The sequence below is a fragment of the Crassostrea angulata genome, chromosome 10 (genome assembly GCF_025612915.1).
Source record: "Crassostrea angulata isolate pt1a10 chromosome 10, ASM2561291v2, whole genome shotgun sequence".
In the NCBI taxonomy this organism is placed as follows: Eukaryota; Metazoa; Mollusca; class Bivalvia; order Ostreida; family Ostreidae; genus Magallana; species Magallana angulata.
Window position 1 is genome coordinate 51,996,031 of NC_069120.1, and position 26,698 is coordinate 52,022,728.

A 26,698-nucleotide genomic window follows, 5' to 3' on the forward strand; every position below is an offset into this window, starting at 1 on the left:
CAAATGCAAAATCAAAAGGTACGACATAACGAAAAGTAGGAAGTAAAAGAAAAAAGATGGCGGCCAGTGGTCGCCACGGCGGTCGACCTTTCGTTAAAAGTGGCCGATTCAGAGGTAATGTATATTGTAAAATCGTAAATCTCGGTTCTGTGGCAGATTTCCATCATTGAACTTTTACAATTGATATTTTTTCTGTCCCTTTCAGCTCGGCATGAAAGCGCAGATGAAATTTTAAAGCTGGACTTTTCGAGAGGTGTGTACACTTAGTCTGAGGTCTAATGTAGATTTCCCTCTTACTTTGATCATTTGGACAGTTTGGAGACTTTTTACTAAAGGAGGCTCCATAGATGGTCGATTCTTTGTAATCGCTGGTCTTTAATCAGCGGAGGGATTGCCTGAATTAAATGTTCCAATTTGATAACAAATTATATCCAATTATCCTGAGTAAATCATCATCACAACAAATAATTACAACTGAATGAAAATGTTACACAAGATAGGTTTAGTTACCAATTAATTGTCAAAAATTTTAATTCAAATACAAAGAAATAGTACCTTTATGTTCAGATCAGTCATCAGACAGACTTGATGAGTCGGCACCGAATTGGAGAAAGAATGACAGACAGTCTGGGATTTGAACCCAGACCCCTGAAACTTTAGTCAGGTGTTCTACTAGCTGAGCTATCTGGGGCCAGCTTTTTAATCAATCATGACATCATGTTAACTGCCCCCCCCCCTTAATTGATCTTCTCCTTCGAGATTACAGATTACCCCAGGCTCTTTCCCTTTGGCAGGACTTCACTTGTCAAATCAGAGTTTGGGACAGCACCAAATGTAACGGGTTGAGATTAATAATGACAGACCAGACTGGGACTCAAACCTTGGCCCCTTAAATCTCTAGTCAGATGCTCTCTACGAACTGAGTTATCTGGCGTACGTATTCAAACCAATCTGACCATCACAGTAGCATCAGTTCTGAAATTCTGGGTTAAATCTGTGCCAGTCTTATTCCCTTTGGAATGTAATTTGCTAAGACTGACCTGCAAAGGCAGTAAAAAAATACATCTTGCCAAGTGATAGACTAAAGTATCTTTAAATGGTAAAGTCAGAAGACAGGGAAAAGCGTTGTGTTCTGTACTAAAATGTATTTATTTGGTCTAATTGCTTGTTTTTCAGAGGGCCCTTTTAAAATTTCAAAACGAATCATTTATAGATACATGTTTGTTTTTATCTTTATTTTCTATCTGATTTATAGGTAAGTAATAGAAGCCAAGTCTATTCTTGTATTTTGTGCTTCATTATATTATAAATCTTTTTTGATTGGGTTTCTTTTCTTTTTTAAAAATCATTCATAGATATTTGTATTTTTGGTCATGATTCTAATATCTTAATCTATTATTTACTAAGTTTGAAAGCATTTACCATTAAGATTATTAGATAATTAGATAAATAATGGCTTGAGGGTATTATGAAGAATTTATTGGACAAGTACATTTTGTGATTGTTGAAATGTTTGATTACATTAACTACTTCTCTTTTTTCAGAACCTAGTGAAAATTTGAAAGAGATTTTGGCAGTGATTGTTTCTCAAAGTAGTGTGTCGAAGTCTAAAAAGTTAGCCTACTTAAATGCTTTAGTCAAACTTGTATTGAAATATGGAAATGACAAATACTCAGGCTTGTCCAAGAGGGATATTCTGTGTTGGTAAGCTATTTTTGATAATATAATAGATTATCTGTGAGAAATATTGTGTGGCATTGAACCAAAAAGAATTCAATAGTGTTGATTTACCTGTTAGTTAATGTACCAATAGATTTGCCTTGAAATGTTTGAAAACCTCCTTTAATTTCTTACAGCCTCCGACTGGGATTGTTCCACGAGGCAAAGGAAGTGCGTGCAGCAGTATTACGAGTGCTGCGTTATTTTCTACAAGAGTCGGAAACTGTAGATTTACTGTACAGCCTTCACATTGATTACTTAATTGTCAGGTTTGTTACTTACTTGTATTTAATAATTAAATGTAATATATTAAAAACCTACCCAATTCATATTGAGTATAAACTGGGTCGGAGTTGTTTTTGCTTTATAACTCACAGTTTAAACTAGGCCATTTGACCAGTAATATGCCATTGGAATGATCAACTTTTAAATGTATCAAGTGTATCAATATAATTTTGACGTCAGTCTTATTGTGACATAGGCAAGATTCTTTTAATTACTGGCTGTAAACTATTTTCTATAGCCAATCAAATACATGTAGCACATTACAACTCGAATGAACTTTTAAGTTACAGCTGAAATTATCTTTTCTTATTTTGGATTAAGGACTGCACGATAAGTCACATAAAAGAGTAAGGATTAAAAACAACCTGTCTTAATTTTTTAAGTTATAAGGTTGCCCAAAGTTAATTATACTTTTAACGTCACCTTTAAACCTTTGAGGAAGGATGATAAATTTAAAGCAAACAAAATTTTCAAACAAGTGATTTAGTTCATTTATATCAATACTAATACAGTAAATATTCAAGCTACATGTTGAATGATCTTTCCTGTCAGTTTTAAAGACAACCACATTAAGTATTCAAATAATAATATTTGATGTTTTCTTACAATTTTGTATTTCTACAGTATTTTGTATTTCTACAGTATTTTAGTTGCAAAAAATGAAATCAAATTTGAAAAAATAAAATTGAAAATTGGGGTTTGTTGGTTTTTAAAATTGACAATTTCTCATAAACCTACATGTATATGCACAGGTGATATTAAACAGGACTAAATTTGTACAGCCAAAGTAAATCTTCAATAACCTGTTTTATAACAAGTTCCATTTGTTTCTTTGTCCCTCATTGCAGGTCAATAGATATAAGTCTGGACAATGAGGTAGAGAGAATCCACGCAATAAAACTGGTTCGCAGAATCCTTCAGATTGCACCAAAGAAACTGTCCGACCTTTTGCTGTACCCTCTTGTTGCCATTAGTAACGACGGGACAGGAGAGAGGGACAGAATGGTCCGCATAGCCCTGGAAACCATTTGTGAAACAGGTAAAAATGTAACCATGTTTGCTTTATAGTTCACTGAATTTGTGTTCCTGCTTTAGTCTGTAACTCTGTATGCCATTAAATCAGGACCTTTTTTTAAATTATGATTTAATGAGAAATTTACATTTAATTGTTGAAGAGATTACAGCTAAACAACACAAAATATATTGGTACATATTGACTAATAAAGAAATTGATTGACTTACAATATAGAATTATACCTTTTTCTGATTGTACAAGTTAGGTAGGGATTTCTAGTATAAAGTAGAAGGATAAGTTTCCTCTATTTGTTGCAGCATTTGTCAACCCTGAACTCCTGGCTAGGTGTGGTGGAATCAGTGCTATACTCCGAGCCGCTCTGGACTGCCACCAATACCCCAGAATCAACGAATCACTGGTAGCCACCATTCTACACCTTCTGAACCACCCCCGAACCAGGCACTTCATCAAGTTCAACACAGATCTAGAGGTCAGTGCTTACCTCATTCCTTAGTGTCAAACTGGTCACTGTTAGGAATAGTATTTCTTGACTTGTATAAAATCCATATTGACTGTTTTCAGCAACTCCTGGCCCCCTTCACTGACTGCCATTACAGATTTAGTGCTGAGTCTCTAGAACAGTCATCAGGGTAAGTCATTTCTTCATCAGGATGTCTGACTTACCGGTACATTTTATATTAGACATTGTGGGTAGCTAGTGAATTTCTCATTGCGTATATATGACTTTGTAAATATTTATTTATTGTTTATCAACTTTTTGTTTTAGAGAAGAGAAAGAACATTGTTTTGCTGCGAGCAAGATGGCTGTTATATCTATTATGCGAACATGGTCAGGTAGGTATTTCATAATGTCACAATATTAATTTAAATAATACTTAAACTCAAAGAGAAATTCCTAAATTCATTTGCAGGTTTTATTATTTTTAACTACTGTGTTGCTTCATACACATTCATTACAGCTGTCCTTTGCTATCAGTATGCATTATTTCTGTCTATTTATACTCCTATTAAAATACTGCATAAATACTTCATAGTTGATAACAGAGTTCCTTTCTATTTATGAAGTTTATGTTGACAGGAATTATTCGGTTTTGTCGCCCCGATGCCAGTGGTTTACAGTCATTAGTGGGCATTCTCTACCTACCATACAAGGAAATACGGGTGAGTGCTGTATTAATGGGGCACTAGGTCAGGTATCAAACATCCCACTGAAGTACTCATTGTCATTAACTACAGTGCCTATCTAGAACTTGTATATCCATCTAAACGTGATTCTTTGTTTCAGCATGGAATTCTAGAGATCTTGTTTGATTTGTTTCGATTGAAAATCCCTGAGTTAACAGAGGATTTCAACACAGCCCTTCTTAGTGTTGGTATGTACCTGTTTACTATAGATTAACTGCGACAGCCCGTAACAGTAGACCAACCCATTCAATTGTTTAAATATTAGTTAATGATATGTTTAATTATGAATGGCTTTTAATCATTAACTCAAGATTTCTAAATATATGTACTAGTTTCATAAAGATTTTAACACTTGTAGTATTATTAACTGTTCAGGTTTAGTACAAACATAGAAAGCATGCAGATGCTTAGATCTTTATTTTATAAGAAACCATTGCCATTATAGTATTTTTTGCACACTTAACTTGTAACATAGCTATACTATAAATGTTTGTCAGATTTCCTACCCATTTCAGCATTGCAGGTGTAAAATACATGTACATGTTCTGAGACTATAATCTAAATACATATGTACAGTATATCCATGTAAATGATGAATACAATGTATTATATACTGTAGATTCCTAATTAAACAAGGGGACTTAATATCTGTGTAAAATTGCAAAAAACACATCTCGCTGATTTTAAAATCTCGCTTTTATTTTTCGGACAGATGTAAACTATGTAAAACTATGATAAAAACTATGCTTTAATAATTTTATATCCTTGCAATTGATACAAAACTGTTGAATCACAGAATTAAGTACTCACAGAATGGAATCTACAGTAATGAATTCACTTGCTTATGTTCGACATCTCTGATGCTGGGTAAATTTGGTCTTTGAGGAGATTTAGACTTTAAAATTTTGTTTTTTTCAGACCCTTCTGACATTCAGGAGAACTGGTCACTAACTGATGGATTTGTGGCTGAGGAGGGAAAGTGCATACTGCCCCACATGGCTAAAATCAGGTCAATATCATCTCTTTGCTATGTCTGAAATAAGTAAATAGATTTGTTAACTGTTTGTTCAGATGTATTTGCTTGTGTAAACTAACTACATGTACAGAGAATATTATTCTGACCCTGTATGTGTTGCTTTCCATTCAGACCAAACCTAATAGAAAACCATCTAGCATTACTTCTGTCTGCCTGGATAGGAGCAGGAATTCTGGAGGTAAGCTCCCGTAGTGTCTAGTGCTCCTTTGTTTAGTTCCATTTGTAATTGATATTCACAACAAACATATTATTCAAATCACAAAAATGAAAGGAGAATAGGTGATGTAAAGATCAAAAATGAAAAAAATGTATCATACTTTAAAAATGTGTTTAATTATTGTATAAATGAAAAAAAATGTCAAACCTTTATAATGTGATGTAAAAGTAAACAATATGGTAAATGTTTACTAATCATTCATGAAATTATAAAAAATTCAAACAGTGTAAAAAGTTTCTACTAATTAAATCTTCTTTACCTCCATAAAAATTATCTTTAATTGAACATTTCATTACCAAAAAGTCACAAAATTTCATGGAAATCAACTGTTATTTGTAGTCTTTCCATTAATAATTTATCTTGCTTTGTAGGCATTAATAGAAGTCATTATTAGCAGCGATCGCCAACTCTTTGTCCGAGCCACCATTATCCTTGGGGATCTTCTACATCTGGTCAGTAGCTCTTGGTGATACCTTGTACATGTACATGTACTTGTGTGGTGTTACCTTGGTATTTGTTTTAGAATTTATGTACATGTTTAATAAAATACACAAGTACATACATATACATCTTACGACCTGTTACTGAATAGATGGAAAAGTTAGTATAATTCTAGTATTAGGTATGACAATATTAATATTATTGATGATGATGATGATTTGTTTACAGGCAAGCACCATGCTGCCCGCGGAGTGTACCCATCACAATCACTGTCTGCCCTCCCTGTTGGCCCTGGCCTCTTCTCCTGATCTCACCTCTGCTCAGACATAGTAAGTCTTCTTTCAATATCTCAAAGGTGTAAAAGTCTTCAGTAGTACCTGTAGAATAAGCGGATTACTTTTTGATCATAAATCATGGATGATTTTTTCCTACATGTATGTACATTTACACAGATTTTATAATTTGGTTTGTATGCTACAATGGGCCATAGTTTGTAATGAGTCCCACAATTTTGCTTGTGAGAGGTTAACAGTATTATAAAAAATTATATTTGTAAACTAAAAACTGGCTTTTGTTTTGATTCTATAGTCAGGCTAGGGAAGCCATTTATAACTTGGAGCGGCTCCATTCCATGAAGAAGCGGGGCCCGGTGCCGTGCAGTCTGTACCTGGATCAGCTGATCCAGAGGAATGGTGGGCGACCAGTCGGCCAGACCAAGTTCTACCTGAGGAAGAAGTATGACCTGCTCATTAATAAGGTTAGTGTATAGATCAGCAGGAAACAAAGTCCTAAAGTACACTATCTTCCCTCATATACATGTACTGAACAAAATCTTTTGTTTGAAAGAAGACAATATGTTTTTGACTCAGTTGCATATTATTTTGAAATCAAATAAAATTCAGTCTACAGTGTAGATGTGATGAAATGTTTAGGTTTACTTTGGTATGTCACAGTCAGTATAATAACTACTGTGTAAGATTCTGTGTATTTCTCTGTGTCAATAATTGGGTCACTGACCTAATTACAGTCCCCGACAGAAGACATGATTGGACAGGCCATCAGGGACTCCCAGGTGATCGGCACCAAGGACATCGTCCACTGGGAATGGGACCTCATCCCCGCCATTCTAAAGGTTAGGGTCATTCACTCAATAATGTCAAGGAAATTACTTTAGTAATTTTACCTTAAACATGATGAAAGTTAATAACAAGTAAAGGTACAGATAGATATCATGGCATTCAGTCAGATGTAAAGAATGCAACATAGTTATAATTATTTAAAGAACATGAATATCAAGTAAAACAATGTGTGTGTTCTGTATTGGATATTTATGTGCATTGCAGTGGCCAGAGGAAAAGGTACGACGACTGGATGACCAGATCATACTAAAGTAAGTTTACCTGTAGGTCTATAAATCCAAAATCAGAAGAAGAAAAAAAAAAGAAATTATCAATACTCAAGAAACAAAGTATATAAGTTATTAATTTTGATTCCAGGTTCTTTAAGAGACTGGTTCATTTTTACAAGCCGACCAATCATCGGTTCTCTCGGCTGGAGTTCGGTCACCGACTGGGACAGAAGATGGTGCACAGCGGCTGTCTGTTAGTCGATTTCCTGTTATCCACTGAACAGGTCAGACTGAGAATTAATCCAACTCTATCAAAATTGACTCAACTGTTACTTTTCCAAAATACACTTTCACAGAGAAAATATATCTATTAAATTTATCTGGCAATTAATTTCCATAAGGAAAGTGATATTTCCCTTATCTCCAAAAGTGCTTTATGTATCCAAGTGTTATAAATATCTTGTGGTTATTTTTCGCATATTTAAAGTTTATACATGTAAAACATATAAATGCCACTCATGCATATAAATGAATGTTAAAAAGTCAAATCCCCACACTAGGTGTTTACAGTTTATTGGGGTTTTTTAATCATGAAGGTTCATTTCTCTTTCTTTTTTCTCTCAGGATGAGGTGCAGAAATTAGCTTTAGACTTGATCAGTGACATAGGGGGATGCATGTCTGAGGTAATGTTAATATGATATAATGTACACGGGCCTCAGAAATTAATCATCATTAATGTTTGTAAACTGTAAATCATGATCTTATTCTGTCTACCTGACCATGACATTGAGTAAGATTTATTTTTAACTGATAAGATGTGCTTGGTATTATTAGATTGCTCAGCAGAGGTTGGTTCCAGAGTCTGTGCTGAGTCCGGGAAACGTGATTAATACCTGCAGTCAGTTTTACTTCCTGTTCGTGGGCAGATTCTCCGGGACAATCATCGGGGACAAGTACCTGGAAAAGACGGGGGTCTATCAGTAGTAAGTTAATTACATATATACATGTAATCCATGTATGTTTATGACTTAATTCTGAAAACATAGAGACTTGCATGCTGAACATGACTCTTTTTTTATCAGACTTCATTGTTTATAATTAATGAGTTTATACCCTGAGGTTCTAAATAATACAATATTCATATATGGGTTTTTTTTTAGAAATTGATGTTCTAAACAATACAATGATATATATTTGTGCTTTTTAATATGATTAAGAAATTGAACTGAATTTGCTTTTTTTTCTCTTTTCAGTTTATTGGACATTGTGTCCATCGCCCCCCAGGACAGCTTTGTGAAGCTGACCGTGTCCAGTCTGAACTACAGTAGGGATGGTAACACCCGCCCGGTGCTGGCCAAGGCCCTATGTTCTGCCACCGAGGTAAATATTAAACAGTTTTGGGGTCTTAAATAAAAACACTGTTCAGTGTTGATTATCATGGCTATCAGTGATCTGTTTACAAATGAATGCATCCACTTTGTTGATATTAATTTTATAAAAATGAAAATCTCATTTGATTTTAATATTTTGTTGCCACTCAATACATTATAAAATTATTTTATGCTATTTTGTTTTATGACTTATTTTTAATTGGTAAAAATCCAGCAAAACTGATAAAGATAAAGATGATTGAGATACCTGAATTTTAATGTTGTGTTCTTAGTCTGCCCGGCTCTACTGTACAAAGTTTCTGCGTACATTGCTGCGAGCACGAGTTGCTGGCTTTAGCTCCTGGGGAATGGAGTTGCTGGTGAACCAGTTGTACGATCAGAGCAACCAAGTTGCTCAGGCTGCGCTCCATGTACTGGAGGAGGCATGTGACATACAGGTAAGGGTCACGGTCTTGTGTTTGTAATATTCCACACAGACCTCAATTTTATTTGTTTTTGTCATATATAAAAGTTCTTTAAACTTTCTACATGTAATTTGATTTACAGTGAACATTAAAAGATTCATTCAGTTCATTTTACTTACCCAGAGATCTTTTTTAATAGAATATATACAACCCTTTTATATTTTTTCCATGAATGATTATGATAGGCTTTTTACTGTTCATTACAAAACCTGAGAATACTTACATGTATACAATAAGTATATTTTTGTATATATGTGTATCGGTAGTATGTGATTTTTTACAGCCTTGTCTAAATTCGGTCATTAAACTGCGCCCCCAGTGTCTCCACCTGGGGGAGAGGGGGGTACTGCTCCTGTGTCGCTTCATGTCCACAGCCAAAGGTTTCAAAATGCTCAGTGATGCCAACTTTATTCTCAACGAAGTCCAAAAATGGGAAAAGGTACACCAACACCTCTGTCACATGATTAATGCACTTCAATTTATAAATTTGCCTTCATTCTATAGTATGAGAAGTTTCTCTGTTATCGGTATGTCATGTACCGGTACAATATATGTAAAATTTAAGTAAACAGTTTATGATTGTATGATTTAATGAAATTTACTGATTTTTTAGACATACAATGTCCGTTATGTCCACATTGTGGAAGATTTGCTGAACGAGGCATTAACCACCTACGAGAAAACATACGAGGGTTCCTTCACTCGCAGATCTAGCAGGAAGTGAGTATTACTCAAGAAGCATCCTTCAGTAGTAGGGTTGTAATCTAAATTGTAACTGTGCTTGGACATAAAATAAAATAGATGTCTCAGCAGCATAAAAAAGATAGATATCTTAACAGCATGAAATTAACTTTCCAGCCTTTTAGACCTGATTATGATAGACACTGTATGTTAAACTTTGATGAATAGAATGATAGGTAATGGTATTAATTGATGTGAGTGGCCTTTGACAGTGTGTTATGTTTATTTACTGTGATCTTTGGATTGGTAGGAGACCAAACAAGGACGCCTACGTTCCCGTCCACCTGTACGGTCAGCTGACTCAGCACAAGGAAGGATTCAGTCTCCTTCAACAACAGGTAGCAGGCTTACTGAGTACATTGTAAATATTTTAAATTTTGCTCTGTTGCATTTCTTAGCAGAAGTTTATGAAACTTGCTTATTTTGATATAAGATGCAATGAATTTTACAGCAACAAAGAAAAGTTTTTATACTGCACAAGGGAATTTTACTTTAGAGCTGAATATTTAATTTTGGTCCAAAAGAAAATGCATATGAATGGCATACTGTATTGTGTAAATGTATACTTGCATGTTCATATACATGTACCAGTATTTCCTAAGTATGGGTAAAACACAAAAGAAAACCCACATTATAACCTTGTTTTTTTTTAACTTAAGTACATGTAAATCCCCCCCTTAAACCAAAAAATATAAATTATTTTACAGTATTGAATTTAAGTTTAAACCTCACATACATGTACTTGTATATGATCTTTTTACAGGAATGTATCAGTGAATTTTTCCAGTGCATTAAATGTCTGGAATTGCACTCGGATGAAGATGTCCTGAAAATGAAAACAGCTTTATGGGCAGTGGTATGTCAAAACAAAAAAAGTTGCCTATCTGAGGAAAATTTACTGATCTGATAAAAAAGTACATGCATAGAAATTTCCATAGATGTCTCTGAATTTTTCCATTTCTGTTTAGGGTCACATTGGAACCTCTACATGGGGTGTAACCTGGTTGGAGGAAGAACGCCTGTTGCCAGAAATCATCAAATTAGCTGAGGAGAGCGGGGTCTTCTCCATCCGAGGGTAATGTTTGTGATTTATTCTTCATGTAGGAAATCTTACAGCAGCATTCATGTATATCATTTGAACTTGATCAACATGTACATGTAGATGAAAAATAATATCACATTTATTAAAACACATTCATAAATATAAATACATTGTAATTCAAAGCTTACAAAAAGACTTTAATGAATGCTTTGTAATGACATGCTTCTGTCTGTTAAACAGGACAGCATTCTATGTGTTGGGACTACTGACCAGTACAAGGGAGGGGGCAGAGTACCTGACACAGCTGGGCTGGGAGTCGTGCTGGCACACCCGAGAGGACCGCTGGCCCGTGGTGGAAGACCGCTCTGAGCTCCTCATCGAGCTCCAAGACTCGGAGGGTGGGAGGGGAGTGGACCTCGATGTGAGGGGCCCCAACTCCCCCAGTCTCATGTCATCCAGCCTCTTCTTCATAGAGGAGGAAAAAATGGTGGGAGAACAAGGTTGTGAGACAGAGTTTAAACATAGCTGTGATCAAAACTCAAACATTGAGGCTTCATTGTTCATTCCAAAGCGGAGTAAAACGTTACCTAATGAACTCAGCTACAACAGGCGATACAAGTCTCTACCCAGTAGGACCAGTAGTCTTAGGAGCTATTCATTGGGACATCATGATAGAGATAAGGTACAAGCGAGTCGGGACGATCAGAGGTTGATGGCAAGGCGTGTAAATTCTCCGATCGGACAGAACGAGGATGTTGTGTCAAACAGACTCCAGGCCAAGAAAGCTGGAAACAAAGAGAGTCGAAAAACTATTCCTGTGATATGCTTGTCAGACATGGATTCTGGGACCTTCGAGGGTTCCAGTTCGGACAATGCAGATGGTAAACCTGATTTCTGTGATAATTTCTGTGCAATGGATGATGAGGGGGATGGTATAACATTTAGTGTGAAGGATGATGATAAATCGGACAGCTCAGAAACAAAAACTCTGACGAACCAGTCGCTGAAAAAATCGCCAAACCTGCGGGACGGGAGGTGTAGTAGCAGTGACAGTTCACGAACAAGCAACAAGAGTCGCGCAGATAGTTTTAACACCGATTCCACAACCAGTGGTGTCAGTTCGTGTGAATCTGGCCCACATACATGTCTTTCATCTGATTTTATGTCCCTTAGTCCAATAGCTAGCACTAGTTCTATAGACACATTAGAAATCATCCAAAGGGGAAGCTCCGATATGAGAGACCTTATACATCCTTCATCATTCCGACGGAAATCTTTGAATTTGAAACGTGTGCCAAGTCTGAGAAATAAGCAGGCCAGTCCGGCTTATGGTATTCTGCCGTCTGCTCAACTGTTGGATGGGATGTCAACCGAGACTGCTATTATGTACACCACATCTCGTGACGCTCTGGGATATGCCACGTGGAGGTCGATCAAGAGACAGCGGCGAATAAGCTCTGATGTGGAGTCTGACATGGGGCTGAATTCACTGTATGGGGAGGAAGAGGGCAGTGAGCTAACAAGAAAAAATAGCCTGGACTCCAAAATGAGTGTCGAGACATTTTCTTTTCGATCAAGGTATATATTTTATATGATTTTTTTGTTAACATGTACTAGATACGGTATAAGCAACATGAGTATTAATTTAAAAAAGGGGTTTTATGATTGGATGTTGGAGTGAACAAAGGTATGCATGGTAAAAAAAGAATAAATTATTGTAACTAAAGGGAAAGATAAGATTCGTTGCTAACTGTCCTTGTTTTCTTGTTTCTGTCTTAGTTCTGGGATTCCTCGTAATGCCAGTAGTGTGTCATTGTCTGATCAGGAGCGAGCAGGAACTCCCTTTGGGGTAGCCCCAAAAGCGATCCTTTTACAGAGGAGGCCCCACACAGGGGAGGCCGAATTCCTGGGCCTCACTCTCCCAGTGGACATCAATATGATGTTTGAGGTAAAGGCTGTGCATGTACATATAGAACATTGATCAACACTTGCCATAAACATTTAGTGCCTGGCATATTATAACAGACATGTTTATTTAATTATTGCTTGGCTGTCAAGCTGATTGAGATGTGGCATAGCAGATTCTCTATCCATTATTGATAAACTAAGAAACTTTTTATGTTATTAAAGTACCTGGTATGTAAATTCTATGATATCCAAGACTTTATATGAAGTCAATGAAAACTTTGTTGTAGGTTCATGCCGGAGAGGATGTTCGTTCAGAGACGAGAGCTGAAAAAGAGGAGGCGTCCCAGGATCAGAAGAGAGCACCCAGTAAGTGTAGCTCCCCCCTCCCCCGTCAATGCTCTTAGGGGTGGTGCAGTTGACTCCATAAGGTTTAACTCTTCATCTTCACCCCTTACATATCTCTGTATCATGTTTCCATGGATCTGTATGTATGTTAATTAATCTTTTTTATTGGTGTTATTTCTCAAATCATCCCTCCATTGTAAATTGATGTTCACTGTTGCTGCTTTGATCATTGTTTTTAATTATCTCTGATTTGTAAGATGCTTTGAGCAGCTGGAATTTACGTGTGGATCTTCCCTGTTATTACTACAGAAAGCAGCAGTTTCATTTGTACACGTTATTTACAAGTTACATTCAATGTTACAGTGTATATGTACTGTATATGTATTTCAGGATCCCGAAAGTCTTCTAGAAATTTGCTTGCCTCAGAAAACTTTGAGCATGATGCTTCAGCCTGTCTTATCTGTTCCCAACTTAAGAGACAGGACCTGAGCCAGTCAGAAATAGAGGAAGGTGGGGCCAACAAATACATGTATCAATAACAATGAACAGTAAAGAGCACATACACAATCAAATGTAAAGCATCATGAGGAAAATGAATTATTTGTTTTGACTTTTGTAGCCCTGCAAGAGGATGGGGATTTTGAGAGTGTTACAATGGACAAGGACCCAGGGAGTTTAAATGCGGCCATCAAGCAACAGAAGGGGGCTCGGCCTCGCTTCAGTAGTATAAACGAACCCTCCTCTGCAACCCCCGGCAGTGTCACTAGTTGTACCAGCTCAGATTCGTGTAAGCCAGTCAGATTCTCTCACTCAAAATACATGTTTGTGGTACATGTACTGTGCATTTTTCATGAAAACGAATTCGTTTCATTTGATATAAAAGATGATTGTACATGCACCTGGTAAAGTAATTATTAAAAAATTCTATTCTATAAGATTAATAATACTAGTAGTTTAAGAAATGATTAACATTACAGTCCAGTGCTTCTAACAGTTTGTGGTTACTTCTCTTGTAGTGACAGTGAAGATGTCATTCGACAATGTCCACGGGAAAGGTCTGATCCGGAAGGAGCTGAGGAAGTTAGTGATCAATCTCAGCAGCTCCGTGGGAATCAAGGGCTCCGAGCAAGGCCTGCTCATGTAAGAACCTTGAGGCTTTAGTCTCCAGTAAAATGCAGATGACTTTGTCATCTCTGGGCTGTTTTATAAAAGGATTTGTGACTTACATATCATTTAATATTTATTCGTTTGATGAGATATCGGCGCTTCTGATTGGTCGAAAAATTTCTTTGATACCTGCATCAATAAAATTTTTGCCGGATCTACTTTTCTCAACTGTTCTGATCTAACACTATTTATAGAACAGAAATTTCCAAGATAAACACTGTCAACAAAATGTAAAGTTGTGTCTGTTTTATTGTCAGCAAACAAAATGCAACCTTGTGAATATAAAAAAATGAAAGTTTAACCTTCAAAAATAAACAAAACACATTATTTGATTCACGAAATAGAGAATTAAGCGTCTTCTCACGATTTCGTCTGCTTGAGATCAATCAACATTTACAGCGAGGCTGGCTGTTCCTTTTCCAGGAATATTATAACGAACATATAGGCCTATAAACTTTCACGGTAACACTTCTGTTCAAATTTGGTAACGATGATTTTTGAATTTACATACGTACACCATCTGTCATCAGAATAAGCGTCGTAAAGAAAAGCTATGAGTAATGCATCAACTCCTTCGGCGCATTGCAAGCGGCAGAAATACCATTTAAGTACATCACTGGCTATGTTGTTACCACAACGTTTACAAAAGTCGCTTATACATACTCTTCTCTGTCGACATATCAGCTATTTTCATCCACGATCGCCTTTTCTTGGATGGTTATGTCCAGTTGCATATTCCAGCGATCTCACATAAAAACTAGTTTTTCTGCACAGTGAATAATATCACAAGCTATCGCATGTATTTTCCTTTCGTTTTCAATTCAGCCGGTTCAGATTTTAACTCACTATTTGTGTTTAATCCTTTAATTCAGCTTAATAGTTCTGCATCAGCTGTCAAAGGCGCATCCATTTTGAATATTATTGCTGTTGTTGTTTTGTATTCATACGCGCCACTTCATTTACATTATTTACATTTTTGATCAATGACACTTCACATTTTTTTATTTGAAAATGTTTTATTAAATGATAAGAAATGAAGATAATAATTTTTCTATTGATCGACGTATCAAAGAAAAAATTGACCGGAAAAGTTTTCCGGTCAATTTTTTCTTTGATACGTTGATCAATAGAAAAATTATTATCTTCATTTCTTAAGTAATACTAAATTTATTAATGCTTATGATTTATATGTTTAAAAGCAGTAGAATATGCTCACAAATATTAAAATTTTTTGGTATGTATTGTTTTGTATTAATTTTGTGCATTCAGAATCATTCCACAGAACTGATATGTATTAATATGTTGTTAGATTTTTGCAAGTTAAAGATCTGTTTCTTTACCATTCTCTAAGTTAGAAGCTTCATCAATCCAAATGTTTTTATTTAATTTGAATGTTTTATTTCACTTTAATTCTTTGCATATACATCATATGTACATGTGTATTTCAAAGTTGGCTTGTGTACACTAATAAAACTTACCTATCTTGATTAACACAGGTTGAAGCAGAAGTTTCCAGCAGTGTTCAATGACATTTGTTTTTACTCCGAAGTATGTCATCTGCTCTCCATGTGTTCATTCAGATTAAATGCCAGAAGATTTGTTCAAGAGTTGTTTGAAGATTTTAAATTGAAAAAGGTTTGCTTTCTTACTTTAAATCTTAGAAATGCCTGTGGATTTTGGTTTTATAGAAATCAAGTGGTACGCCTATTTTTATGCAATCAATGTGTACCAACAGAGAGAGAGAGAGAGAGAGATCTTTAACAAATAAATGCAAAGCAGAAAAAATACATGTACATTACCCCATTCAGAGGATTATGTAAATTTTTACTGAAATGATCATTTGATCATGTAGTGGTTTGGTTTTGTTAAAAGCTGTATGAATACACCTGTACAATTATATTTGTAAAGAAATGATGGAAAAAATGCTTTGACAGACAATAGATTTAAATATTTAATTTTGTTTTTCAGTTGATAGCAGAACCCTACTCCCTAATAAACATGGTGGAGGGAGGAGAGAAGAATGTAATCCCAGTCACCAAGCAAGACAACCTGGACAGTCTGTACGAGTACAACCAGTTCTGACACCGCGGGGTGATCATCCAGGACACGATGAAACTCAAGGTCTAGTCTGTCATCTTAGCATCAACATACAGACATTCTCGATATGTGGCAGATTTAAGTCAACTACAGACTGTGTTAGTCTCAAGCCAGCCAGTCAGTGCTATAACACGGCCATTGTGTCAAGATGTGAATTGTTAAGATTATAAATTATGGGCTTTGTGTAGAATGGATGATTCAATACAGGAAACAGTTGATGTTACAAGGAATGACAAAGCTTCAGGAGTTGGCCTACTTACAACGACAACTTCACACTTGGTCAATGTTCTTTTTCCAGTACACACAAATGATGCTATACAAATAACATTCATGATTTCCAGAGAAAGGAGAGCAGATTTCTGTCCATTTTTCCCCTATAGAGAATGCTCTGTTATATCTGTGTTATATCTGTGTTATATCTGTGCTGTTTGCCCGGCACTGGATTTCTATATAACCAATCTTGTGACTGTGTTTGTGATGTCATGAGTGATGTCCCTTTGTACCATGCCACACTGTGATGTCCTTTTTATCGCTGTATCCCCCATTGATCTCTCTCCATTAAAATTCATTTATCATTTATTGAACCATTTGCTTCTAAATGATCCCCTGTTTTGGTCTGACAGGCACAGATTGAATTATAGTGGAACTCTTGTTTTTTGGAGAGGATAGGATGATGACTGTCATACAGTCAGGTAATGCAGTACATACATATATGTATATGAAGTAGTATATATAAGCCAAGATTGTCAACATCATGATTGATTTAACACTATGGAATGGAATGATTCAAAGAGTAACTTTATAATTTACTCATAAAAAACATGAAAAGTCTCATGCAGTGTTTTGCTGACACTAAATACCCAGTTTGTTATTTGACCTGAATATCCTTATTTTTAATTAAAACCATAAAAAGACTGTTCAGCTCCTAGATGCATGTGAAGGCTTTTTTCCTTAAGCTTTTCAAACTAATTATGAACATTCGCAATTAATCAGAAGAGAATTAACATCCCATTATCTTCACCACTGGCCAATTGGCATTGCTTCTATGTGTATTTTTGGAACACCAAATGTATTCACACAAAAGATTGCATATTGTGATCACAAAAAAATTGTTACCAATGGAATAAAATGAATAAATGAATTTATCTAGTCTTATTTTCAATCTTCTTTCTGTCTCTCCTGATTTTCAGAAAAGATTTGCACGAACTCAGGGTTGTCTCTAAAAATTGATGTAGAAGGGAGAAATAAAAAAGTAGAAGGGGGTCTGGAGGTCTAGCTTATAGTTAGATTGTGTTTGAAATGAAAAAATAGCCGGGTAATTATGTCACTTTAGGCGGGGGTATTCCCCGCCTCCCGGGTCTTAGAGACAACCCTGGAACTACTCTAAATGGGCACCCTAGCTATAATGATAAATCTGTCGGTTAGTATTGTATTATCTGGTTCGGAGTAATCTTGAACCAAGTATGTCAAATATCTGTAAATTTCTACCAGTAGTTCAGGGCACAATTTATAACCCCTTAGACTCTAATTTCATTCACAGAGTATTGTGGTTAAAGGGTGTGGGACAACAGTGAACTATGTTTCTGAGTCAGGGGTCAATATCAAAGCATATTTTTTAAAATACTGAGTCAAAAGCATTTTTTCTTTCCCCTTATATTCCTAATTGCCTCAATCTTTACCAATATGGTGTTTGTAGGTAAAAAATGAGCAAGGACATTAACCAGGTTTGTTAAAACACTGTTTTATCTTGAGGTCAAGATCTAGTAAATGACTCGAGAGTGTCTTTTTTGATGGCTAAATCATTTATGTCGTCTTAATTGATTTGTTAAAAAAAATTTGCGTTCTTTACGCTTTTAAAGGAATTGCGTTCTTTACCCTTTTAAAGGAATTATATAGAAAATAAAGAATTATGTAAAAAGTGAAACAGTTTCTTTACATTCAATTAAAATTTAATCATGAGAAAAGTAATCATGATACCTATATTCAATTTAACCTTGGCAGGTCAAGAGCTTGTCTATTGCCGTTTATGGAGAGACTATATATAGGCATTTTAGAGTTATTTCATTAGTAAAATATGGACAAACTCCGAGATTTGTTACTCATTTCTTTCATATTTAAAATCAAAGTTAAAAACATGATTTTTCATTGTGTTAACCTAGAATTGAAGCAAACAACACTATTGTTATGAAACATCATTGGAAGAATTTATATCCTGAATTTCATAAACCTGTCGGCACCTTTCATTTACTAGATCATGACATTTAGGTTTTACTTAAAAGGTATCCTTTGATGTGATCATCTCTAGGATGTCTAATTTACCCTAAATAGGACCAAATTCATAAGGGCCAATTTCGTCATTCAAGTATCATTTAACTTCAACAAATTGACAATTTGATAACAAAGTGTACGGTCATTAATAAGGAGGATAAAGAAATTAGTCAAAATCAGAACCAAGAAATACACTATGTACACACATCAAAATTCAAATATCCAAAAAATTGTGTAAAATTTTTTTTAAAATGATATTGATTCAAAATCATCATAAATAAGTATCATATTTCAATTTGGATAGAAAATCTATTGCAGAATTGTTTTAAAATATTTTTTCTCTCACAAGAATGCTTTTCCCCATATGTTCAATTGAGAAGCATACCATCATTTTTTAGCTCACCTGAGCCAAAGGCTCAAGTGAGCTTTTCTGATCATAATTTGTCCGTTGTCTGTCGTTGTTGTAATCTTTTCATATTTTCATCTTCTTCTCAAGAACGACTGGGCAGATTTCAACCAAATTTGGCACAAAGCACCACTAGGTGAAGGGGATTCAAGTTTGTTCAGATGAAGGGACACTCCCTCTTTAAAGGGGATATAATTGAGAATTATTGAAAATTTGTTGGAATTTTTCAAAAATCTTCTTCTCAAAAACTATTCAGCCTGAAAAGCTTAAACTTGTGTGGAGGCATCCTCAGGTAGTGTAGATTCAAGTTTGTTCAAATCCCCGGGGTAGGGAGGGGCCACAAGAGGGGGATCAAGTTTTACATGGGAATATATAGAGAAAATCTTTAAAAATCTTATTCTCAAAAACTATCAGGCCAGAAAAGCTCAAATTAAAATGGAAGCATCCTCAGATAGTGTAGATTCAAGTTTGTTCAAATCATGGTCCCAGGGGGTAGGGTGGGGCCATAATTTGGGGATGAAGTTTTACATAGGAATATATAGAGATAATCTTTAAAAATCTTCTTCCCAAAAACTATCAGGCCAGAAAAGCTCAAATTAAAGTGGAAGCATCCGCAGGTAGTGTAGATTCAAGTTTGTTCAAATCATAGTCCCTGGTGGTATGGTGGGGCCACAATGGGGGAATGGATTTTTACATAGGAATATATAGAGAAAATCTTTAAAAATCTTCTTCTCAAAAACTATCAGGCCAGAAAAGCTCAAATTAAAATGGAAGCATCCTCAGGTAGTGTAGATTCAAGTTTGTTCAAATCATGGTCCCTGGGGGTAGGGTGGGGCCACAATAGGGGGATCATGTTTTACATAGGAATATATAGAGAAAATCTTTAAAAATTTTCTTCTCAAAATCTATTAGGCCAGAAAAGCTCAAATTAAAATGGAAGCATCCTCAGGTAGTGTAGATTCAAGTTTGTTCAAATCATGGTCCCCAGGGGTAGGGTAGGGCCACAATTCGGGGATTAAGTTTTACATGGGAATATATAGAGAAAATCTTTAAAAATCTTCTTCTCAAAAACTATTAGGCCAGAAAAGCTCAAATTAAAATGGAAGCATCCTCAGGTAGTGTAGATTCAAGTTTGTTCAAATCATGGTCCCCGGGGGTAGGGTAGGGCCACAATTGGGGGATCAAGTTTTACATAGGAATATATAGAGAAAATCTTTAAAAAATCTTCTTCTCAAAAACTATTAGGCCAGGAAAGCCCAAATTTGAGTGGAAGCATCCCCAGATCGTACAGATTCAAGTTTGTTTAAATAATAGTCCAGGGGTAGGGTGAATTTTTATACAGGAATATATAGAGAAAATCTTTTAAAAAAATTTCTTTTAAAAACTATTTGGCCAAGAAAGCTCAAATTGGCGTGTAACCATCCTCAGATAATGTAGATTCAAGTTTGTTCAAATCATGGTCCCTGGGGGTAGGGCAGGGCCACAATGGGGGATAAATTTTTATATATAGAGAAAATCTTTAAAAATCTTCTCAAAACTATTAGGCTAGGAAAGCCCAAATTTGAGTGGAAGCATCCCCAGATCGTATAGATTCAAGTTTGTTTAGATAATAGTCCAGAGGTAGCGTGAGGCCACAATGGGGGATGAATTTTTACATAGGAATATATAGAGAAAATCTTTAAAAATCTTCTGGGAAAGTTTTCGGTCCAAAACTCAGTACTTGGTTTGAAAGCACAGGTAATGCAGATTTAAGTTTGATGAAACCATGATTCCCTAGAGAAAAGTGGGGCCACGAAATGGGGGGGGGGGGGGTATATAGGAATAGAGAACACTCTTCTTACAGGTACAACAACAAAAGGGGCTTGGTATTTACCCAAAAAAAAGAGGTGGATAAAAATTGTCAGATTTTCAATTTTTTTAAGCAAGATATACTGTACTTAGTCAAGATATTTTGATACTGTAATGCTAATTTGATCAGAATTAAGGCAATTGTTGCTAAGGTGAGCGATGTGGCCCCTGGGCCTCTTGTTGGAATGGTCCCAACTAAAAATCTAATTCGATTTTTATGTAATTTTTTGATTTTTATATATCTTTAGTAACTAACTCATATAAAATTTTCATGAAAATCATTATTGAAGAAGTGAATTGGGTTCGTCATCCTTAAATAGGAAAGAATAAAAACAATTGAATGCCATTGATATTGTAAATGTGTAGGAAGAAGAAATTCATTAAATATGATGTTCTTTATTTCGCAAATCACATATTGTCCTGTATTTTAACACTGTTCTGTTCAAACTTTCAATTATTAGTCACTAATCAATGAATGGTCTAGCTCTTTGTTTCCACTGATTTGAGGATGGCTTCGTAAGCGTCCACTTCGATCTGGAACTCTGCCTTGTCTGTAGCCTCTACAGCAGCATCCCGAGCATGCTGGGCCTTGGTCATCCCTTCACGCGCCTCCTACAAGTATGGAGAAACACTTCAAAGTCAGGATTGAGACAAACATGAAAAACTGTTACTGATCATCTGCTTTAAATTTAATCTCACAGTGCTATTTAAATTTGTACTGGTGAAAATAACTCCTCACAAAAATTTTGTGCATTAATCTCATTCTGTTCTTAGACTAAATAGTCTAATACATGTGATGTACTGTCCATGTAATTTAACTACTATTGCTAAATACTATCCTGTACCAAAAGAATTCGATTTCAAAATTAGCATAGATGATAGTTATACATGTATATAGGAAAAACTTCAAACCATGATTTCGCATGAGAGATAAAGAACCATGAGATCAAAGTTTGTGTACATGTACATTACCGGTATTGGTACTTACATTGACATCTAGGTCGGAGAGTTCACAGGCCTCCTCAGCCAAGATGTGCACGGATCCATCGGGGTTCACCGTCAGAGACCCACTGCTGGCTACAAACACAACACTGACAGTTATATCTCTGTTCTAGTTACCATTTGAAGATAACTTCAAAGATGCCTAATTATAAACAGTAAAAAATGATACATTGAGAAAGAAAATTGTTCATATCCAAAAGAGCAGGCAAGTCCTGATGAAAAGATATCTATATGAAAATAATGTCACATAATAAAGTTTCTGAAGAGAGCATTTGCAATTTTTCAACAACATAATTTAATTCTTAATGACAGCAATTAACTTTTAAAAACAATGATTTCAGGATTCTGTACCAACACTTATCAGATTTTTTTCTTTTACTAACTTACCAAATATGTTTTTGGTCTCCGAGTCATTGACAACAACAGAAACAACACCTGGTTGTAAGACAGCCAGTGTGGGAACGTGTTGAGGTAGAATTCCAAAAACTCCATTAATTGTGGGCACATTCACTTGTTTAATAGTTTCATCTTTAAAAAACACCTACAAAGTCAGAAAAACATTATAAGGTATAGTAATAATAATATGACAAATTTATGACAATACTTTTGTATACAAAAACAATTTTCACCCAAACATACATTTTTCATATACCAGTAGTACCGTATAAATTTATCATGACAACTCCACTTGAAAAAAATAACTCTTGTATGGTGATAAACACTATAATTGAAAATTTTGATCTCCGAGGGTCAAGATAATTTAGGGTTTGGGGAAGGGAGATGTGACAGTCAGACTGGTTTGATTGCAAGTGCAAATTCACCTGGAGGGAGTTAACCTTTCAGTTCCAGGGGTTAACATTCAAAATGTTTGCAGTAACAGCCAAATGTCTGACACTAAAGAAAGTTTTTAGAAACTCAAGGAGGGTGTACATATGTTATGGTCTCAGCTAAGATTTGGATTCAATGGTTTATGTTTGGAAAACACCTTGCCCAGTCAAGGCGTTACTCCAAATTTGAAACTTAGTTTAGAATAAGAGAAATAGCCACATCAACTAGGTTTGAACCCAAGAACCCCCTTCAGTTTAAAGACCAACACTCTATTGACTTAGCTAGATGGTTAACCCATTTGCTAGTGCTAGTGGGACTGTGGCAATACTGAGCCTTTTGTACACACTATCACACCCTTCCTCCTGTTTTAAAATTTCTATTTGGAGCATTCTCTAGAGATCTAAAATGAGACTCTTCAATCCACTCAACATGGGTTATTATTTTGTTGGGTACTATTGTAATAGCGAGCGCAGCGAGGCGGCGCGAAGCGCCGCTCGCGTAGCGAGCTCCATAGACAACGTGTACGAACGGAGGAAATTCGAGTTAAAATCTGCACATTGTTCAAAGAAAATTTTGTGGACCCGCGTGAAAACGTTTTACTATCCCAGTGATCCTTTGCGGTGCATAGCAACATCGTGGAACAGGAAGTGTTTCTACGGAAAATTCTTACCTCTACATCGCATACATCATTTTCATTTAACAATAAAAAGATCCTTCTAAAAACAAGTAAACAAATAAGCTTACGTAAAACCTGAACTTTATATGACGTCATTTCCTTCTCCGAATTTGTCCGACAATTTACGAAAACTGTCGAGCGCCAAAGAATGTTAACTATGACGTCACAAAGACATCGCGTTTCAATTTCCCGCGATACATTTAGAGGTGGATCAAGCATATGTACTGGATCATGTAGGAAGTACTCAGTATCAGTGTTAACGGTGACTCTTTGGCTGATTAGTTTTGTTTTGATGATTTTTTTTGCTTAGTAAATACACATGCAAGTTCCATGCTAAATTTATTGTCATATTGATCCAATCATATATGCATACGTTAGGTAGGTGACAAAAAATTATTAAGAAAGAAAAGTCTAATCATTATTAGATCTACGTGCAGCCACGTCATTTTGTAATGAATAGATAAAAGAAAAGAATTAAACTGTTAAAATATCTACCGGTACATGTATTTGTTATATAGTTGCATATGTGGTCAAATAATATTGGATATCACACACTAAGAAAGGGGTGAGGGCACATGTCTACAACGCAGCGTCGCTTATATAGCGTACAAAAATTAAAAAGATTTAAAACAAAATTAATGTCACAGAGGAAAATAATTAAAACACAGGTTACAACAAGGAACAAAACGAGAAATAACAGACAAAATTTATTTTTTACTGATTTTAATGATCATTATTAAAAGGTAAAGAAAAGATAAAACATGATTGTATCTACATAAAAAAAACGGCGTTGTGTTTATCAAAATATTTTAATACAATGTAAGTCAGTTTAACATTTTATTAATGCTCAGTGGTAGTTTGTTTAAGTGTATAAGACTAGGAAGGGGCCATTGAATAACTTCGGGTTCCTTGCGGTGGTAAAAGTTTTCGAGACAAAGCCAAAGTTTTTTGGTTAGGGCAAGTCCACGGGTTGCATTTAACAATGATGACAGATGTGTGGTTCCTTCTGCGCTCGCCCCAACGGTCACACCGTAAAACATATTAGAATAGGAGGAATGATCACAATATGGTTATTAAAATGTAAAAAAAGATATGAGTAATAGCCAGTACCCGTAGGTTCGAACTTGGAATGTAACCTTCAATTTAAAACCCATCACTCTACCGACTGAGGTAAAGGGCTAACCAACTAGCCAGTGCTAGAATGAGTGTGACAGTACTGAGCCTATTGCACAAACAGTTAACTATCACAATAAATTAAGTACCTGTCCTTTAGCGACTTTATAGTCTTTATATCAAAATAATCATTCAATGGATGAAAAGAAAATATACTGCAACAGGACACACAATAATAGCGAGCGCAGCTCGCCGGCGCGCAGCGCCGGCGCGAAGCGAGCTCTACCGGCAAGGCGTGTGTGAATAAAAAAATTCGGACTATAGTTGCACATTCATTCAACGGATTTTTTTGGCGTCAGTAAATCGGACCAGTAATGCATCGTTTTAATCGTCCCAGTAGTTCCCTGTAATCATGGCAATTTTTATCACTTCACACTCTCACGAGAATCAGCAAGACAAATTTAGACAGTAAAAACAATAACGATGTAAGCGACATACAGTCAATGTTACCTCTAAAGTTCACCTCAGTACACTTTCAATCAAAAATAATCGTGTGACGTCACAAACGTTTACACATTGATCCGATATATTTTTTCGGAGTCAGTAAATTTTGACCCACAATTCATAGTACCAATGGTTTCCAACCTCACGTTCCAACATCACGTTCTCCCGAGAATCAAAGTAAAACCTTTGAAAAGCTTATAAGATGTGTAATTTTAAGAACATCATGCTTTTTAAGTAAATAAAACATTATACTTCGCATACTTTTATTTCTCAGGGGAGTTTTAAAGAGTAAGAAGACACTTAACCAACGTCAGCTTTGACGTCACAATAAGCACTGATAAGGGGAAATTACTCTAATTGAAGTTATTGTAAATCTGCTAAAATGACCAAAATCCTCTCAAAATCTTGCAAAGGCTAAGATAAAGAACAGCTGACGAATAAGGACATTTCTTCAGATACAGGAAACAGTTGTAAATTGCACTAATTTGGATGAATGCTCACAAATATTTTATTCACTATAATTACGGTAATTTCCTGAAACGTAACGTTATACGTATCAGCGCCTTTTTTTAAAGGGGGTGGGTGGGTGGATGGCAGCCTCATCCAAAAAATCTTTGCAAGCAAAACGAAAAATAAATCATGAAAATTCTAATCCTTCAGCTCTTTAGCAGTTCAATGGTTTCTTTATTTTCACTTCCATTTATTACATGCGGGGGGGGGGGGGGGGGGGGGGGGGGGGGGGGGGGACAACACTATGTTCTTTTAACATGATAAGCAAATATTTTTAAGCGTAAATTAAAAATAAAATTAAACATTAATTATTTTTTTTAAGTGGAGGGGCAAATCCATGGTAAGTCGATTTTCTATGTATAAATTGACAAAAATGAAAAAAAAATTTAGCATGGGGGGAGCTCTATGATGAGTCAAGTTTTATATGTAAGTTTAAGAAAAAATGTCTACATGTACAGTAACTGCAAAAAAAAAGGGGAAATCAATCATAATCACAATCACTTTAAAAGAGGAGATGCAGTGCAATGAATATCTATATATTAAAATCTTTATTATTTTACAACATTGTATCTGAGATTAAACTATTGTTCTACATATAAATAAATAAATTATAACAAATCTAATTAAACTATGAATAATGAAAATTTACTGAAAAATAGGTATGTTTTATTTTTTGGCATTCAAATTTCACGTTGTTAATTTTATTTTATTAAATTTATTATAATTCATTGTTTGATCACATGCTGTGCTCGCCCCAACGGTCGCACCGTAAAACATATTATGCTCTTCGGTGATAATAAAAAAAAAATAACAAATTTATGATAATCGTGTTTTAGTGACCCCTGTTAAACTGAACATTTCAAAGAAAATATTACTGAGGAAAATCGGGCGAAATTGACTATCCAAGGTTAATAAGCAATTCGTCATCTAACCTTATTCGGAGAAGCCATAGAAAATGAAATGCCGACTGCCTCGGCATATCCTCTTAGCTGCTGGTGCTGCAGTGAAGAAACTCGACTACATTGTCCGATTAAAGACGGTATTCTTGCAGAACGTCGAATAAGGTTCGCCATGGCAGTCGGTTTCGCTCTCCAGCGACCTCTAGGATTTATCGTATCCC

General features: G+C 35.5%; 2 protein-coding genes across 2 annotated transcripts; one reads left to right on the forward strand and one right to left on the reverse strand.

Annotated features, from left to right (window-relative positions):
• The first annotated feature begins 45 nt into the window (after window positions 1-45).
• On the forward strand, window positions 46-17,572 carry LOC128166974 (rapamycin-insensitive companion of mTOR-like). The gene is made up of 35 exons (XM_052832456.1): window positions 46-114; window positions 206-253; window positions 1,545-1,704; window positions 1,857-1,988; window positions 2,853-3,043; window positions 3,337-3,509; window positions 3,602-3,669; window positions 3,807-3,874; window positions 4,119-4,201; window positions 4,326-4,413; window positions 5,144-5,234; window positions 5,373-5,439; window positions 5,850-5,930; window positions 6,148-6,248; window positions 6,508-6,676; window positions 6,947-7,051; window positions 7,263-7,309; window positions 7,416-7,551; window positions 7,892-7,951; window positions 8,103-8,251; window positions 8,522-8,648; window positions 8,932-9,096; window positions 9,407-9,562; window positions 9,737-9,843; window positions 10,115-10,202; window positions 10,628-10,720; window positions 10,833-10,939; window positions 11,147-12,484; window positions 12,686-12,854; window positions 13,102-13,180; window positions 13,550-13,669; window positions 13,779-13,946; window positions 14,176-14,299; window positions 15,823-15,961; window positions 16,295-17,572. The coding sequence occupies exons 1-35, from the start codon at window positions 57-59 to the stop codon at window positions 16,406-16,408; spliced, it is 5,169 nt and encodes a 1,722-aa protein (XP_052688416.1). The 5' UTR covers window positions 46-56; the 3' UTR covers window positions 16,409-17,572.
• A 3,753-nt stretch (window positions 17,573-21,325) lies between these two features.
• LOC128166103 (ATP synthase subunit delta, mitochondrial-like) lies at window positions 21,326-26,698 on the reverse strand. Its single transcript, XM_052831040.1, has 4 exons — window positions 26,511-26,698; window positions 22,335-22,488; window positions 21,934-22,022; window positions 21,326-21,557 (listed from the first exon to the last, which is right to left on the reverse strand). The coding sequence occupies exons 1-4, from the start codon at window positions 26,649-26,651 to the stop codon at window positions 21,426-21,428; spliced, it is 516 nt and encodes a 171-aa protein (XP_052687000.1). The 5' UTR covers window positions 26,652-26,698; the 3' UTR covers window positions 21,326-21,425.